General features: G+C 39.6%; 2 protein-coding genes across 7 annotated transcripts; both read right to left on the bottom strand.

Annotated features, from left to right (window-relative positions):
* Positions 1 to 298: 298 nt before the first annotated feature.
* On the bottom strand, positions 299 to 9,197 carry dbnlb (drebrin-like b). Of its 6 annotated transcripts, XM_037097789.1 has the most exons (15): positions 9,016 to 9,195; positions 6,848 to 6,903; positions 6,512 to 6,624; positions 6,350 to 6,424; positions 5,923 to 6,072; positions 4,738 to 4,815; positions 4,169 to 4,320; positions 4,029 to 4,083; positions 3,711 to 3,782; positions 3,328 to 3,451; positions 2,888 to 3,004; positions 2,487 to 2,561; positions 2,210 to 2,268; positions 2,040 to 2,124; positions 299 to 1,650 (listed from the first exon to the last, which is right to left on the bottom strand). In XM_037097789.1, exons 1-15 carry the CDS (start codon positions 9,096 to 9,098, stop codon positions 1,514 to 1,516), a joined length of 1,431 nt encoding a protein of 476 aa, XP_036953684.1. In that variant the 5' UTR covers positions 9,099 to 9,195; the 3' UTR covers positions 299 to 1,513. The 6 variants fall into 6 exon arrangements, with proteins under 6 accessions (XP_036953684.1, XP_036953685.1, XP_036953686.1 ...); XM_037097790.1 differs by lacking the exon at positions 3,711 to 3,782 and having other exon boundaries at positions 9,016 to 9,197; XM_037097791.1 differs by lacking the exon at positions 2,888 to 3,004.
* A 461-nt stretch (positions 9,198 to 9,658) lies between these two features.
* On the bottom strand, positions 9,659 to 16,490 carry ube2d4 (ubiquitin-conjugating enzyme E2D 4 (putative)). The gene is made up of 7 exons (XM_037097817.1): positions 16,191 to 16,490; positions 14,398 to 14,461; positions 14,274 to 14,305; positions 14,083 to 14,160; positions 13,842 to 13,947; positions 12,495 to 12,588; positions 9,659 to 12,387 (listed from the first exon to the last, which is right to left on the bottom strand). The coding sequence occupies exons 1-7, from the start codon at positions 16,212 to 16,214 to the stop codon at positions 12,342 to 12,344; spliced, it is 444 nt and encodes a 147-aa protein (XP_036953712.1). The 5' UTR covers positions 16,215 to 16,490; the 3' UTR covers positions 9,659 to 12,341.
* Between the last annotated feature and the right edge of the window lie 2,265 nt (positions 16,491 to 18,755).

Here is an 18,755-nt window from a genome sequence, read left to right as displayed (position 1 = left end):
TCACTCATCTTAAACTGAAGTCTGCAGGGCAAATTATTTGCAATTCACCTGTACAAAGATTTAACTGAAGGATGTGGGAGAAGTAAAATCAGATTTTTCGTGTGAAAATGAAACCTATGCATTAGAGGTGAATTCCCCAGCTGTTGCCTCATTCCAGGAAACCGATTGTAGAGCACATACTGAGTCTGTGTATACGTCTGAGTTCCTGTTAGACCTCTGAAAATCCCTCATGGTGTTCTGTTATTTCAAACTTTTCTAAAACGTCTGCAGCCTGTGAAAGAAGTGATATGACAACACAGCTTGTTTATTTATTTTATTATGAAGAATGTCTGTGCAGTACAATAGACTCTGGAGAAACAAAAACATGAACAATGCGTTGGAAAAGACGATGCCCTTTTCTAATCACGATCGATTCATTTTTCCTTTTTGTCGACTGACCTAAAAGCTTGAAAGAGCAAGAACTTTTTTTTTACCATGATTAAAACCCTGAACTTCTGCTGTTAAACTGTTCAAATGTTTGATTAAAAATGCCACCAATCGCTGCACTTACTTCCCCTCAGTATGGCACCATCGTAGCACATATTAGTTATCAGAGAAATCAACCTCAGACCAGTGAGATCCAAAAAAAGGAGAAAAATTACATAGAATTATGATTTCTTCTCTTCAGCTCGTCCCTGGTTCAGATGATGAAGGACTTGAAATGAAAACAACTGTTCTATACTCACAGTTTAAAGGGAACTGAACCGTTTTATGCACCCCCCACTTAAATCAGCCACCCACAGCACAGCAAACATCTGTTGTTTTTTTTTTGTTTTGTTATTTTTAAATATTCACTTCAACCACAGTCAGATCAGTAAAACATGGTTTGAAATTCACATAGGATGTAAGTTCAATCACATTAAAAAAATAAACAAAAAACAGGAAAATTCAGTCTGCCGGTAAAGGAAGGCAAAAGCAAGGCAAAAGATTATACTGTAGCTGGTACCACCATCTTTCATTTTTTTCCCCCCTCAACTCCTGAAACATACAGGAGCATTTTTGCTACAAATACAACAAAATCATACCTGAAATAGAACCAAAGTCACTTTGTAAGGAATGCTAACAAGAAGTGCCATTAATGCTCACAATTGAATTGAAGACTTAACAAAGGCTGATACTGTACTGCATCACATTTATAGGTAAAGATGTATCATTGGGGCGAGTGGGAGGGAGTTTTGGTCGGCCTTTGGGTCTTCACAAATCCCTAAACTATCCTGTCATTTGGTCACAACATCAACGATTTAATGGAATTACTTTTTGAAATGAGGAGGGATTTCAAAAACTTCTGGCCCACGATTACCATCCGATCATTGGTCCATGGTGTGGAGGATCGTTTGCTCCATTCCAGCCTGTTCAGCTCACTTGTGTGCCAGGTGCTGACTTTGCTGTGTGTTGTTTTACTGCAGAGGTCCTCTGCCAGGGCTGCCAGTGTGATAATCTGGGGCGGTGGGGGGGGTGGGAAAGCTGCGCTGGGCTACATGAGCTCCACGTAATTGGCCGGGAACATACCAAAGTTGCCGGCTGGGCCGAAGCCTCGCCACCAACCCTCGTCTATCATCTCGATCCCGGTGATGATGTCATCGGGATCGAATGAGATCTCTGTGTCATCAGCTGGAGGAGAGGAACAGAGTCTCATGAATGTCAGCAAAGTTACTTTAATGATGAACATTTTCAAAATGTTACACTGTTTGACTGTTGAAAAAGTCCATTAGACCATTAGATTATAATACCTACAATATAAACATTACAAAGATAAAGTAAAGAAGAAAAATAAGTAAAACTAAGATAAAGCTAATGACATTATTTAATAATTTCTACACATAATGTGTATGAGCAGGTTCATAACATAGGTAAACCTGCTGTATTTAGGTGATTGACTTATTTTGCATGTAGGAAAGTTTACTTCTGTGAAACTTTGTAGGATGATTGTGAATATATTCTAAGACTATATGACTATCATTGCTTTGATGTTGAAGCAAAAAAAAAAAAAAACCCCTCACCAGCCTGGTAGTCATACAAGGCTCTGGCACAGATGCCTCTGTCTGATGTGTCCTCAGCAGGCACCTCATAGTTATTCTCCTCCACCTGCGGGTGAAATGAGATTAAGAATCACTTACATGATGGAAAAAACAGTTGAAGCATTTCCTGCTGAAGGGAAGTAAACAACTACCTGAGCTGGCTCTTCATAAGCCGGCTCTTGGACGTAGGAGTTGGCAGCTGGCGCTTCCTCTGTAAAGAGAGATTACCATCAGTGTGACTGTGGCCGGTCTGTCTCTCAACCAGCAGGTGGCAGCAGCTGATCTCGACAGCCCAGTTTGGCTGTAGGGATTAATAAGTGCTCATGACTACTATAATAAAACAATACTGGCATTTTTAATGAGAAGCAGATGGGAGGGTTGGGAAGGTGGTGTGTAAAGGGTTAACTTCTTGTGTGAAATGGGCCCCACCTTTAAGCGGCTCCTCTGGTGTTGCCTCCTGCTCATCATACTCACACCTGGACTGCCCATCAGCCTCATCAGGCTCTTATCACCCAAAACACAAGCACAGACATGCATGTACACAGAGGAACACGTTCACATGTGCACACAGGCTGAACACCACCAGACATAAAGGCCACATTTTGCTGATGGAATAACAAACTAATTATCTGGGAGTTTCTTAGTGAACAGAAAATACACTCAATGGAAGCATGACTAATGAAGATTCTGAGGATTCTGAGGATTATGAAGATGATGACGCACAGAAACAACAATGAGAAATGAAGCATGCAGCTTTTAGTTGAGTATGAGACTGTAACCCAGTAAGTTGTGTATGGATTCTTTGAGTGTGTGTGTTTTTAAGCTCACACCTGTGGCATGGACAGGAGAGGCGGAGCCTGCAGGTACAGGAGAAGCTTGGCGCTGAGGTGAGCTGGATCGCTCACTTTCATACACTGTCTTAGACAGAAAAGGACTTTGCAGACGCCCTGAGCGGAGACACATGGAAACCCCCAAAACATGCCAAAACAATGGACGAGAGAGAGGTGCAGACAGGTTGAGCAGAAGAAGAGAAGACACCATAATGGAGACAGTGTTATTTATGACTATGAGACCAGTAGACAGTCTGGTGGAAAGTTAAAGCTCCGACAAAGACAGTAGTGGGAAACAATCTCCACTAGAAAAAAAAATCACCAGTTTTTACCTACTGCTACCTGACAGCGAGGCTAACAGAGCTTTGCAGTGATGCAGGGGGGACATTTAAAGCAAACAGATTTATATGGCGAGGTCACAGTATAAGCAGGGGAGATACCTGGCTGGGGGCTGGCAGGGGCTGCAGAGGGCACGTCAGAGTCACTCGGAGTTATTCCTCTCTCTCTCTGCTTGAACATCTCTCTGGGGTTTACAGCACGCTGAGAAATGAGAGATGCTGCCTCCTAGATGTAGGAAAACAAATAATACGCACAATAAGCACAAGACAGCCATAGCTCATTAATAATGTAGTGACAAGTGTTGGTGAGAGAGCAGCTACAGAACTGATGTCTGTAAATGATCACAGAGGGAGGAGAGATCATGCAGTAAAGACTGGAAGATGTAACGCTGAGCTTGAAAGGGTAAGAAACAATCAATAGTTTAGAGAGAAACGAGAAAATGAAGTTTGGCCAGAGGAGGGCACTTTCCGGAAGGGGAACTCACGTTGACCTTTTCCACAGATTCACCTCTGTTGACTGCTTTCTTCTGGGCTGCTTTGGTCTCCTCCTGCTCCTCCTGATGGTGTCATATCAATGTTGGTACTGCTGGCATTAGCTACCTCCCTGATTTAAGTGTTTACAAGTGGAGAGTACTACCCAGACTTGTTTAACCATCAACATAATCAAAGAAAAGTGGCTAACACTCATTTCACACAAATCCACATTCATCCTGCTTTGAGCATCTGATCTTTATGCCTTCACATTAAAAACCCATTGATTTAAGGTGTAAACCAGTCAGCTGATGGGACAGCAAGATACTCACCCAGCGTTGTCTCTCCTGCTCTTTACTCTCAGCCTCCACCTGCTGCTGGTACTTCCTGTGAAACAAAGGAAATTTTAGATGACCATCAACAGCTGCCACTGGAAAATAACCCATGTGAATTTCCTTCAGTTGCTACCTACTTTTGCTGGTCAATTTGAGTGGCTCTCTCCTTGTCCCTTTTGTCCCTCTGAAGAGCCTCCTTGGCCTCTCTGTCTTTCCTATCTTTCTCTAGCTTCTGGCGCTCCTCTTCGGCCTTGCGTTGCTCCTCCAGGCGACGTTTCTCCTCCTCTTTCTGAAGGCCAAATAGACCAGCAGGGTCAGTGTTAGTTTGATTGTCTTGCAAATATTACTTTCATTAAAAAGCGTGATTACAAAGTAGTTTTTCTAAGAAAATTGCAAGCCATGAGCACCACTTTCTGGGCTCATGTGTGACAGTATGGTGATGAGCCAAAATTGCAAACAAAGGACAAATCTACAACAATGCTTTCGCTGACTATGGATACATTCAGGATGCATAAAAACTGCCTGCTTTGGATTTTTAGGAAAGATTTACAAATAAATGGTGATGTTTGTCAAATGTTTCAAAAGTGCCAACTCTTGCAATATTGATGGAGGCTGGGGAGTTAAAAAAACTTGAATTTAAAAAAAAAAACTTTTTTAAGAGTTGCTTATGGTACAGTTGAAGTTAGCAAAGAGTTCAGGAGCCAACCTCTGCCTGAGCCCAGAAGTTGTCTTTGTTGGTCTTCCTGATTTCGGACATAGCGTTGGTCTTCTGGTACACTGAGCCCTACATGAAGGAAAAAACATTTATTAATGCACAAAAACAGAACAAAATGGTTGGATCCAAATACCAATTTGTTAGCATTCTTTAACTAAAGCTAACACATCTTGATTTGCTTTCCCGTTACCAGTTTAAGTGCACTGAGTTGAGCCAGGCTGTGGCCCGGATGGACCAGCTCCAAGTAATTTTGTGGCTTCAAACTGAATCTCTGTGGTCTGAAGTTTAGTTTCTCTCCTGCGTCCCTGAAAGTTCAGTTTCATCATGTTCGCTTTCAGACGTTTCAGGATTCCTGATAAGTGACAGCTGGTGAAAACCCAACATTTCCCGATTTTGCTGCTTCATAATAAAAAAGCTCTCGAATAACTAAATCAGGGAGGACTTCTTTTGTGAAAATTTATGAGAAATTAACATGTTAATCACTGAATTCTTGGATCTTTGTTAGCAGCTATTCTTTGAAAGTACTGCAGGGAGGAAGAGTATTTAGAGCAACCATTTCTCAAGACAAGAGCATCAGCAACTAAAGACACACCTTCAAGCAGGTAGCCATGTTGTTGTTGAAATGCAAATCCCTGCTGTGCTGGCATGATGTGCCAAGTCAAACTGAGTCAGCAGATGTGTAAGGAAAAGCTCCATTTCTTACTACTTGCTATTCAGTCATTAATCATTAACACGGATGAAAATGGTAGCTCCTCTCTAACTGATGAAATATATTGTATATTCCATTAAAGTCTGAAGACATGATATGTCTAACTTACACCGTGCATGTTATTTTGATTTTTTATGATCAAATATGAACGAATGGTTGCTTTTTCTCATAGAGAAAGCATGATTATAGACAAACAAAAAAAACTAAATTCAGTGGGGTAAGGTTGTTCTTGGAAGTTGCCAGTCTTCCAATTCTGCTTTGGAGAGTTGGTTTGAATAATTGTAGTCAGAGCTAGAAATGTCTGCATGTGAAAGGAGGGCCATAACAAAGAAAAAACACAAACACTTTAAATGTATCCACATTTGGAGATTAAGAAGCCTACTGAAGATCTTGTGCTCTGCTTATCTTTCTAGCATGAAGCACAAACAAACAGGAGGGCATAAGCAGGAACTTGGTGCGCTACATACCACAGGACCCTGAGGACCGCTGTCCTGGAAGCGGCTGGAAGATTCTTTGTGGAAGCTGTAGTTCGCTCCTGAGGCTTTGGCCACCTTTTGCATGATTGCCTCGGGTTCCACGTCGTCTTCTGCTCTGGCATTTATCGTGACGTGGGCCCCCTGAAACAGCACGAAAGTTCCCTTCAACACTCACACAAATAGTGCGACACTTGCACTTATCTTGGTTTGTGCATGTACCACCCAGCAGTTGGTTGGCAAGTGTGTTTTTTTAGTATGATGAAAGGCAAAGCTTTGCCTGCAGCATGTTTTTAAGTATTGTAAGTGCTGCTCAAAGCCATCAATAGCAAACACATTAACTCCTCTGAAAGCACACAGGGTGTGTAGTAGAAATCCAAATGCAGATTTAAACTAGACCAAAATACGAGTTAAGTGTTACCTTAAGAAAATTGGCCATGGAGCTGACATGATTTGCACATATTCCTTTCCTGGCGTCCTTCACTCCCTCTCCAGTCTGCAACACAAAGGATTATTCAACAGTTCAAGGATGGCCACCACAAAGAGGACAAACCAACGCACAATAGTTAAATGTAGCACAAACCCAGTTGATGAGGACATATTTGGGCAGACCAGAATTGGGATCCTGGACCCTGCAGAAAGCATACATCACTTTTCCACTGTTCAATTCCTCAACCAACTCCTCCAGTCCTCCATCTGAAATATAAACATTGTGGAAAAGTCGAATTACTGTGGTTGGTTGTGTAACGGCTGACATTTTTCCCTCTACAAATGATGGGGTGAGAAAGCAGAGGCACGCAATCCTTTTGTGCCGATGTTCCAGTACTGCAGCTGTATGCTGCTGACAATGAAATTCCTGCACACATTTGATAATATCGTGTTGCGATCATAAAAAACAAAAACCCTAATATCTACTCACCCCCTTTTTCTGCCAGACGGATATCATTACTGTTTCCCTCATAGGTGAACAAGGCCCTGTGGAAAACAACAGATTAAGGATATTGGAATACCAGCAACACAGATCACACGGTCAGACAGAAAGGACTTTGTTGATGCGTACCATGTCACACTAAACATAACAATGGATGTTTTCTAAACCCCATTTTGAGCTCCCTCACCCTCCAACAGGATACATTTCACCCAGAGGAAGGTAGGTTAGTGTAGCTATATGTAGAGAGTTTTGCTGCAGACTCAATCCCATTTTAAATCAGCCATGTCAGGAGCTTTTACAGGCAGACCAACTTTTCCTAAGTATTAAACGCCCACATCATCTTTCCTCTGCCATTTCAATAGCATGATGGCATTTGAAAAAAGTCCTGGCTTCTGTGCTCTTTTAGTCTGTCTCCTTGATGTGTGATTACGTTTGACTGTAGCCATTATGTCGGGTTGAGAGTACTTTTTTAGACACCGAATATAAAGTAATTACGAGATATTATAATCATATCAATCAAAACATTATGCTGACACACTTGCAACAGTGTCTTTTTTGTCTCATGTTTATGTTAGTTGTTGAGGAAAGGATATATAATAATTTATAGATCCACATCTTGCAGCCTTTATAGTTCTATTAGTGTGCTCAGTAGTCATTGCTGGGAATAAGGAAATGAGGCAGGGATAAAGCTATAAATAAACATAGAGCTGAGACCATTAGTCTATCGCCAGCAAGTTAATCTGCACCAATTTTAAACTTGATTAATAATTTCAGTCAGTTTTTCAAACCTGCTGGTTCCAGCTTCTCAATCAAACTGACTGAATCCTTTTCTTTGATGCATACAATAGTAAATTGATGAAACGAGACATTTAAAAATGTCACCCTGAGCTGTGCCCCATGGCAGGCATTTGAAATTATTTTTCAGATGTTTTACAGTCAAGGTAATTATTAAATTAATAGAGAATCTGCAGATTAATCAATGAATTGCAGCCCTAATTTAATGGTGCACAGAGAAGATTTAATTAAGATTGCAAATATTATCTGCACCTTTAGGTCGCATTTAATAGAAAACCACTGATGCTAAATGACTGAGACACAGAACAATTGCTACTTGCTGTGCTCCAATAAAGAAATCCAAAGATCCCCTCATATTATTGTCATTCAGCCATGACATTATGATCAGCTTGCATATTACAGTAACGATAACATCTCTACTTATAATGTCAATTTTAAATCGGTGTGCTTTAATCTTCTTTGATCAACATCCTGTAAAGGTTAGTGTCTGTGGTCTTTACTTGATGTTTACCCAGGATTCATTGCATACTTTCAGGGCGAGGTAAATGGAATTTACTCACAGTGAAACTAGGCCGTGAACGATCACTTCTTTATTCTACCTAAAACAGCTTAACTTTTTGCTGTCATTTCAGAAAAAAACCTTCGATACCAGCAAGTTGTGACATTACTGGGCAGTGGCTGACTTAAATAGCTAAATGTGAGAAAAGACATTCACGGAAGAGATGTTGTGGGACCAGCAAGAGTCCCTGGCCAATTCCTCGCTGGGATTAATTAAATCAGGCCGTCATTAAACACAGAAGCCGTCATCAACAGGTCATTTTAACCTCAAGGCACCACAGACACTGCTGTAACATTAGCAACGCATAGAGGAAGTTCTTAGATTTGACTTTCACATCTTATCCATATTTAGCTAACTTCTGATATCTTACCAGGAAGTGGGTGAGGTAGCGAGCAATTTGCTCATTCAAATTCTACCACACAAGCGTGTCAGAATATAGCCAAAAACACATGCAAAACGTAAAGATGAAGTGTTTAACTTGGCCTGTTTGTTAGTTGGTGAGTGTATGTAGCTAATTAACAATGTTACTGGCTATTCAGTTAGCTCATCATTAAGCGTTAATACACGTCAGACTGGCAACAAATGGAGGAAAGCTCCCAGATGAACAAAGCCAACTTTATCTTCAGTTATCCCTAATTTACCAATTTAAAAGGCTGGTGTGGTACACGAAGTACCATCAGGTCTTAGGTTAAGTTCATGTAGTTAACGTTAGGTTGACGACTGGCTCACTGCTAGCCAAAACTGCAGCTAACATAACTGCTCCTACACAGGGCTAACCCTGTTTTTAAATGCTGCTCCTTACCAGTTGGTACTTGATTTTTCATCTACCACTTCTTTGAATGCAGCTGTTAATGCAGGGCCATTTTTGCTGAGGTTAACTGCCATCGTTGCGCTGAGTACAGCTAGCCAGCTAGCTATCCGGGATGCGCCCTTCCTACTGGGAGGAGTGGCGATGATGCTGCTGACTTTCAACCGCACAGGAAGCTAGTTTAGCTAGTGGCTTCGTCTCAGCTCCATGGAGCGCTGCATATTTTCACCGCGACACCCCGAAAGCGCGGATTTTGTCTGCTTTTCTTTCTTCTTTTTTTTACCTTTACAAATTCTGATGATCCTGCTTTAATGATCATTAATCAGAGCCAAATTCACACTGTAGCAAGGCGATATCGAAATAAAGATCGCTCTTGCAAATTGGTGTCTGCACCGTAAAACCTCGCATGAAATCGTGTCGAATCAAACGCACCCTGAAGTACGTCGCTCCTAGGTATAACATTCCCACATTTTTCTGAATGTTTACAGGATTGTTTCTGGTTATGTAGGCATGTGCTTGTAAATACAGCATATGCAATTTTTCTCGAATCATTTAGAGCATTTTTTTCTGACCTCAGCTCATGCATTTATTATGTCTCACACTACTTATTGTAAACACACAAAAAATGACTGCAGACAACAGTAAACCAAGATGAGTTTATTCATATGTTATGACATGGTCAATAGTTATCTTGTGTAGGCTATGTGAGGACATGTGGAGGTTCATGGTGGCAGTTCAAGCACACATATTTCAAATTTTAAGATGCATGAAGGCTGGTCCTGCATTCAGAGAAAGCCAGGCTGAAATTTTCAACAAAAATATTGGTGCTGTTCAAGCAGGATTTCATGTCTACTGATGAAGTGAATCACCCATTTCGGGGATACAGCCCTGATAGCAAATTTACAGTTCATGACAATGTTCTCTCTGTATATATACACAAAATGAGGGTTAAGGCTAAAATTTTAGTCAGAGGTGTTAGGCAAATGAATTGTAACGAAATCCCTGATATCTGGCAAATGGCTGTGAGAAGGTTCTCCAGAGTGCAAAGCATGCCAAGCTGCCTATATAAACTCTACTGAGCACACTGGACATAGGAAGTCAATGTCACATCACTCATGTGATGAATTGAGGCGGCATTCAATCGTACAGTTGGAAGATACTCAGCTTTCAAATAAATAAATAGCCAGATGAACAAACAACAACGCACACAAAGTTTTAACTATTACTATAAACACACAAGTCATTTTCAATTGTAGTCTGGCAGCAGAGGGACTTTTCACTGCGTTTTGAGTATACGTTTTTAAACCTTTTAGTATATACTGTATTTCAGGACAACTTGTTTTAACAATTTTCTCTACAGCAGCTAACAATGATGCAAATCTCTATTTGGTGCCTAAACCGTGGTGTTATTTCTACAATCAAAGCTTCTAAAATTTTCATGCTTTACTATGAACCTTTCAGGGTGAATCCTCTCAATAATGTCTCAATAACAAAAATGTATCCCCTGTTATATCAAATAATTCCCTTTATATTGGCAGCATCAGCACATTATGAGCCAAGATAAAAAAAAAATTAAACAAAATTATAGCATTTCCTAACTACGTTATCCAACGGTCACAATGGATTATATTAAAACTAATATTACATTATGACACATCAATCATGATCAATTCTGGTGACATTAATGGAGAAAAAAAACTGCTTAAACCTAAAGCTTTCAACGATACAATACAAAAGGTCACAAATGTATCACCCAGACTAACTGTTTTACTGTCAGTGTGGATTATTAATCCCCAAACAAAACGTGTTTGTAGACCTGATCATGAATATAAGAAATGTTGACAAACTGAACATCACCTGATATTTAAAGCAGATTACATTGTCATGGCAATTACTGTATTTATTCACCTCAAGTAACAGGATGCACATGACTTGAATTGACTAGGTTCTGCAAAATGTAAAGAATGTTTAAATTCCCATTTTGAGGATACTAAGTGACTCTAGCTGTAACCAAAGGCCATTTAATTTCAAAGAAACAGTAGCATGTTCAACAGCGCAATTTAAAAGCTGTTCACATGCAGATGTCTTCTGAAAATAAACTGACATGTTGATGAGAAGAACTAGAGGGGGATAATGACAAATAAATCCTCCATGAAAAAAAATGACAGTACTTCTGGGACAGCATATTTTTGTGAGATACAGCCTATATGCATAAAGGACTTTCAGGAGTGCTTTGATCATTTTGCCTCTTCAGGAAGTGTAATATTTTCTTTTTTATGTGAACTTAACAGTGAACTTCGATAAGTACCATTTTTTAGAAGCCTGATCATATGAGCCCTGGTCATTTTTCTCACCATGGGTCACTGCATGTAAAAGGCTGATGAGTTGGTTAGATACCTGAGTAACTGTACTGAGGAAGTGGCACACAGCTTAGCTTTAGGCCAAAGAGTAGCTATGTTCATAGCTACACAACAAGTAACAAGTCAAACAACAGTAGTATTTTGTGCACTATGGACACCAGCCATGGATGGTTACTTATACAGGATATTAGGGCAATGACAACATGAGTGAGAAAAATGGAAGTTGACATTCACCCTAGTGAAACCAGGGCCCGCTGGCTCCTAAGAGCAGCTTTCCAGTGTCTTCAAAAACCTCTAAATACTGATGCAATTTGATGTGACTCTTTGTATCTTTCACATTGTTTCGGGGTAGAGACAGTGTGTGCCAACAGATCAGCTGCTGGTAATGGCACTGCACCATTTTGTGTTGGACAGGGAACATTCTGCCTCAATTGCACATATACCGAAAAGAACAACACAGAAAGGCCACTAAATACATGGAAGTACAGTAATAACAAGAAATCCAGTGGGACACAGACAGTACCTCTGAAAAATGAAGGGACAAACACTCTCCTAAATAAAATTGAACATTTTCTGAGTAGCACAATGATATGAATCATGGACAGTGAAAATGATGCGTATGAATAGCAACGATGCTAGTGATAATCACAATAGCAGGAGTAACAGTTTAAAGTCTGAGTGTGACGGTATGAACTGTGAAGAGTTTCCGGTATTCCATATGGGAGTGCTTTAAGGAGTCCATCAGGTCCTGCTCAGCAGATCCATACAAGTCATGAAGGACAGCACATGGTAGCAGCTCAGCACATGGAAAGCCAGGTGGCACTGTACCTCATTGTATCGCTTCCTCCTCCAAAAGATGGGCTGTTGTCTAGTTTTTTCCCTCTGTTGCTCATTTGCCTCAAGTTACAAATCAAATGTGTTTCTTTTGTTCTTAAATGTATTTTGATCTCCCTTGCATTCTCACATTGCATACTTCTGTGTCCAATCTCTTGCCAATTTGTTGTACCTGCAAAACACAACATTAAGACAAAGTTTCAGGTTAACTTGATCTTCAAAAATACCAGTGAGCTAACTTGGATGATGTGGCAAGTCATAACATTGCTTTACACTCACCTTTCCCTGTCAGCCTTGTATGTATGTGCGATCTCTGGTACCAATGGGTCGTCCGGGTTTGGGTCACAAAGAAGAGAGCAGATAGACAATAATACTGTGGAAGAATAATTCAGAAAGAAGATTACAATATACTCAATGTAACAATGACGGGGTTAATTGGCCATAGCTTTGAGAAGCAGGGTTGCCAGATGTACAATAATTATGATATTTGTACGGCAATTTTGCCTTCTTTAGGTTGCATGATCAATAATGCCAAAATTGCCATAATGCATGATAATTTACCATTTTGTGACAATTACATTAGTATAGTTTTTTTGTCTACATAGTCTCATTTTAGTACATATCCTGCCATGCAGAAGATAGGTGAACAAGGGAGAGCAATACTGACACAAGTCAATACCAATATGTTTTGTGCCATTTTTGAGATTGACATGGTCTTTCAAATTTGGCCTTAACATCTGACTTGAGACACAAGGTTGAAGACTGACATCAGCCTGGAGAAAGTTGGATTGCGCAAAAGGGGGTAATGTATCAACATCACCTTTTCACTTTATACAAACCTGCGCTTCCTGCTTTCAACCAGAAGAAAATCAATGCCAGGAAGAAAAGGTAAAAGCTGGCAGAATGCAAATGATCTGTACAAAGTACTTGAGAGTAGCATTGTCACGGTATTGGAATTTGACAAAGCAAAATGACTGTAGTAAAAATAACATATCACACAAGACCAGCAGCCTTGTATAGCAAGACTGAAATAGTTTGCAGAGAAGAGTGAAAAGGTGCAGCTAGTACATATGTGTCAATACTCACAGTCAAACTAAACTGTAAAACTAATTTGTATTGAAATAGTTTCAAATATTCAGAATTGATATGTTATGATTACTCTACTTGAGAGTCAGTGTTCTTCTGATCCTGCACTGTGGCATGAAATGCAATAATCTGACATATACGAGTATGTTATCACTGGGGAAGTAAATGAAACAGCACCTGCAGGGATAATAGAGCCATGGACTTCAGTCAGAATATAATCTCGTAGTCCACAAAATAAACAAATGTATTATTTTCCCAAAAAATACCACATACTTTCAACAAAACAGCACTTTATATTCAGCTATCCTAATTAGAATTGCAGATTGCAGTGTTCCAACTGTCTATGTAGATGCTGAATATTTGAGTGATTTAACCTGTCAAACCTAGGTGCAGCCAATAACCAAAAATGCTTGAATCACATTTGACTGTGACAACATCAGGGATCTGGTAATGTGCATCTTAATTGACATTCACAGCTGTTCTAAGAAAAAAATAAAAATAAAAAATCAACTCTAGTATAAATCTTGTATCATCCCTTACCTTTTGATACTGTAAGTGCAGGTGACCACTGTGATCTCAGTATATCCAGACAAATACTTCCATTGCTGTTGATATTAGGGTGGTAAATTTTCGTTGTGAATGCAACCTGTGACAAAAAAGGAAAAGAATGCGGAAATTTTCCAGTGAGGCCAATTAACTTTACAACAGTAAAGTAAATGGATGAGAAGTGAGTTGAAGAATGTATGTCATTAGGTGACGCACAAAGCAGACCCTGACTCACTTTGGGTGGCTTGAAGGGGTAATCTGTTGGGAAGTGAATGGTGAGGAAAAACACTCCACTCTGATATGGGCTGTCACTCTGTTGAAGTAAAAATAGAAGCAAGATAAGTTTGATGACAGCAAATTTATTTATTTCAATTTCTGTTTTATTTCAATCATAGCTCAATGAGGTTGAGTTAGTGTTTTACTTACCGGACCCATTATTGTTGCCTGCCAATGAAACACTGGGGAAAAACAAATGAAGATGTGTTAGTATAAACATTTGGATGCAAACTTCTAACACACAACGGCATGCAACTATATTCTAATTACTCACAATCATCTCCGACTGGTCCAGCGGAGCACTGAGCAGGTGGGTCCCTCTGCAGGTCAGACAGTTCCTAAAACAATCACATCTCTTTAGTAAATAGTTGTCTGCCTTAACAATCAATTATCGGTTAACCATTAATAATATATGAAAAATGTGGGTCACTTTTCTTCTAGAAAAACTGTTTTATCCACTGACACGATCCATGTTCAATCCAAGGTCAGAGATGGCTACAAATAGCTCAAAACAAAACAAAACAAAGCACACAAAGTAAACACCAAGTTACTTTAATGATAACTAAATAACAGAAAATAATGCCATAATTTTTAAATCGGGGAGATTAAATCCCAAATTTACACTGAGACTACTAAATGACTTAAATGTAATGTATGTCTCTTTAGATTGTCCTTTGGCATTATTTTTAAATCAAAATGTATTTTACTTCCTTTATTTTATTAAAATACCTGTTCTCATACCAGCTTTATTTTGCCATTTTCGATAAAAAGACATTTGTAATTTGTAACAACAGGCTTTTTGGTAGTATTGTGTCCCTTTCTGATTTTTAGCTAATACTTTTTTAACTGGTTACATTGTTAATATCTACTGATCAGTTAATTATTAATCATTTGCATCCTTTGTCTCAACATAAGGGCAATTCACTTTATGTCAAAATAATGGCTATGGATGAATAATATTTATTTTGGAATAACCTCGACTTATCCTGAGGCATTTAGAGAAAAGCATGCCTATGGCTGTCTGGCTTTAAGTTAAGAAGGCTAACTTAACCTTTTGAGGTGTTCAACCACACATTTTTAGCCAGGTTGTACATACTACTAGGTTTTATTGGCAGCCATGTTTGCTATCCAGCCATGACCCAGGGCTGCTGACATGTACATGTTAGTTATGAGACAGATGACATATACATTTCTGTCAACAGTGTAATTTAGACAATGGATGTTGACTACGGGGCTAACAAGGCTCAAAAGAAAGACACAAATATGTTATGCAGGAAACTAGTATGGCAAATTTTGTTTTTTACATCAACAATAACTGTAAACTCCAAGGCCAAATCCCAATACATAATAGCACTGACAGGAAAACAACTGCTGCTTAAATAAAAATAAAGCCTGTTATTTAACATCTCTTGAAAGGAAGCGTATCTATTCTGTTATATAAATACACACCGTGGCCTGCTCCAGTGCCCCATTTACCATTCCATATATGGCAACACTGACACTAGGGTTCAATTTTGGCAACCAGCAAAGCAGCTGTCATTCAGCGACTAAACACATCGACAGCCAGACTGTTAGTGACCAAACACACGGATAAAGACAACTGACAAGCTAAGAAATTAAAAGCCAATCCTGTACATGTCAAACGGTCAAACCAAAGCAACGTTAGCTTGCTGCTAGCGAAGCGCTGCACTGCGACGAAATGAATTGTTTAGCTTATTAGTTGAGGCTAGCCACCTTTACTGAAGTTCCTTACTGATCAAGTGTCAGAAAGAGAGACGAAATGCTAAACACAAACAAAACAGAGCTGTCAGAATAATGGCGCTGTTTGAATGGTTACTGATTGCTAACGTTACTGTTGCAATGCACCAACAGGACCACCGGTTGTTAGCTCGTCTTTGTCTGAATTATTTCAGAAAGGAACACAAAAAGCCGGAAAGTAAGGCTAAGTCGAGCTACACAAATGGGTACACACTGGTATGATCTTACCAGAGGATTCCACACCCAGAGAAATATGTCTGCAAGAAGGTATGATTAGAACACGAATGAAAAAAAAAACCACATACTCACCTTCTGAATTCTCTTCAACGCCATTGCATCAATGGCTATGCTAGGTAGCCTGTCAGCTAACAGTTAGCACTTCACACATACAATTTGGCTTCTTTGGCCACGTACTTCCAAATCTCACTTCACGTTTTGTCAAGAAATTACGTCTAACATATAACAGGCTTGAAGATTTTGGTCTATTGTTCAACCTAGGCGTGAAGCTGTTTGTTAAATCTTGTTTAGTTTTTTTTTTTTTTTCTTTAGCTAGCGCTACAGATCAACCGAGATATTTTGCTCTCCCCTCTCATCGCTGCTCCTCTTCGTGCCTGGCGATCAGGTTGTGGTAATATCGCGAGACTTTTAGTGACATCGTTATTGACAATTTTGACTTCCATAGTTGTAGTCCAGAATAGATTTTTATTATAATTAGGCTATTTTTTAAAATTATTATTGTTATTATAATTGACAGTTTTGACATGGTCTATTTAAAAAGATTGAATTCTGACAGCTTTTAACTATTGATGCATATTATCACAATAATTATCACCAAAAACTGCATATGACCCACTTTTTGATCAAAGCTATAGTTACAGTATATACAACTTGGTCTATAGTTGTGTAGTTTTTGTTCATTTGTTTGTGCAGCTCAAGGAACTAGAGCTGACATTTCATCATACAATCTTGTGTGGAATAATGACAATTAAATTAATCTTGAATCATGAAAATTCAATATTATCATGATGTCATGCTCTGAACCAACATTTCACACAGCTGCTCCTCAGATATTGTTGGGTATCTACTTCTATTTTGGCTGTAGCTACCAATTCTGTCACTTACGTTTGCCACTTTATTAAATGCTGCTTTTGATAAAAAGTTTTGATTTTATCATTGTTGTAGTTGTATTGAAGTGGTTAAAACATCAACTCGATCAATGAAACACCATCCCAATCATCAAACTCACAAAAGTAGTGACATAGAAAGGAAGGCAATGGTGTAAGGTAAGGGTAATAAATGGCTTCAAACACATAGTCTTCAACACAGTGACTGAGGCCAGGTGTCCACAAGATGTCACTATTTGAAAAGAGCAAAACACAGAAAAGACATGGCCGGAACACATTATGCACAACTTCAACAGGAAAACATTTTTGCAATATTTACATTTGTCATTCATCAAGTTGAATGCTGCATGCTCAGAATGAATTAATTTACTCCACAGTTTTGTTTAGAAATTAATTTGTTCAAGTGCAGACGTGCATGACAATGGAGTAGCAAAGTACAATGAAGCCAAACACGTGTATTATTTACACGAACACAAGAATAAAGCAAAAGACTATAGAATTGTTCATTCAATACCCAATCATTGTAAAGGCATATTCATCTGAGTCAGCTGCATGCTCCGGTTTCTGCACAGCCTTGTCTCGCAAAGCCTCATGAGCTTCCCTTTATATGTCTTAAACAAGAGTGAAAAAAGAGCTCTCATTATTTTAGTGAGTATGTATGAATGGGTCGCAGTGTTCATTCTTCTTAAATGGCTGATTCAGTGTCAGGTTGAGGATCCTATCGTCAATGTGACACTGAGAGGGACCATTTTCCTTTGGAAAGCTGAAGATTCCTTCAGATAATATCTTATTGTTTGCTCATCCCTGTGCTCTCAATGACCTGCCTGTCCTCAGGGCCTGCCTGTAATCAGATTCAGCCAGCAGCAGAGGTAGCAGTTTGGGTCTTGTGCAGCAGGGGCCTTGTGGTCTGAGTTTGTCTACTTGGAGAGGCCATTTATCAGCATGAGGTTTTCAGACACAGTCAAGCCCACACTTTGTTGGCTTGAAGCCTCAGTTCACAAAGCCTCCCACAGTCACCCACTGTAGAGTCCTCTGAAATCTCAAATCGCATTGGTTTTTTCGTGCCACTGTGTACTTTTAAACCTATAGGGTTTGTTGCTGACGCACGAGTGAGCCCTTCAGTTACAGGCTGATGCCACCTTGTAAAGTTTTGAAGCAATAAGCAAGTAATGTCTTTGTTTCCATCAGGCGACATATCACTGACCTGTATGGGGAATTTCCCACCTATATCCAGAAGTTCAGTTTTGAGTTACATGACTAGTGCCCTAAGTTCTGAATGATGTATGAGCCAAGGTGTGAATGTGTCAGAACTGGGATGATATGGGTGGGGGTAGGAGCTTAGCTGACCTGTCTCATGAGGACTATAGCCTATAGTCTTGTTATTCGAAACCATGGACTCAGCAGACTCGAGTGATCCGTCTCTTTTGGTCACATGAATCATCATAAGTACAAGTTCTATTGTATAACAGAAAGCATTCCACTTATTGTGGCCAATTACGCCAAAGCTGTGTCTGAGCTTAAGTGTTTCCCTATCCGTGGCACTTTTCCCATGGTTGCGACGACAAAGCACATATGCTCACTGTCATTTTCAAAATTAACTTAAATAGATCTCGCTAATGTCTGAATTATCCAATAAAAGCGCAACCAATTAATGGCGAGCACAAGCCGGGCTCACAGTCCCCAGAGGTGTTCTACCTTCGGTCAGTGTATTAGCTTTCTGAGGGCTCTCTTATGGAACAAAGATCCATTG

This window comes from Acanthopagrus latus, chromosome 5, assembly GCF_904848185.1.
Source record: "Acanthopagrus latus isolate v.2019 chromosome 5, fAcaLat1.1, whole genome shotgun sequence".
In the NCBI taxonomy this organism is placed as follows: Eukaryota; Metazoa; Chordata; class Actinopteri; order Spariformes; family Sparidae; genus Acanthopagrus; species Acanthopagrus latus.
This window is presented reverse-complemented; position numbering and strand designations above follow the sequence as displayed.

Bases quoted from the DNA above. Each gene is read 5' to 3' on its own strand.
- dbnlb (XM_037097789.1), bottom strand. From the start codon at position 9,098: ATGGCAGTTAACCTCAGCAAAAATGGCCCTGCATTAACAGCTGCATTC. The intron at 4,321-4,737 runs GTTGGCTCCTGA...TTTGGCCTTCAG, and splicing joins ACTTCTGGGCTCAGGCAGAG to AAAGAGGAGGAGAAACGTCG. The intron at 3,452-3,710 runs GTGAGTTCCCCT...TCCTACATCTAG, and splicing joins AATCTGTGGAAAAGGTCAAC to GAGGCAGCATCTCTCATTTC.
- ube2d4 (XM_037097817.1), bottom strand. From the start codon at position 16,214: ATGGCGTTGAAGAGAATTCAGAAG. The intron at 14,462-16,190 runs GTGAGTATGTGG...TGATTGTTTTAG, and splicing joins CGTTGAAGAGAATTCAGAAG to GAACTGTCTGACCTGCAGAG. The intron at 12,388-12,494 runs GTGAGTGTAAAG...TGTGTTTTGCAG, and splicing joins TACAAGGCTGACAGGGAAAG to GTACAACAAATTGGCAAGAG.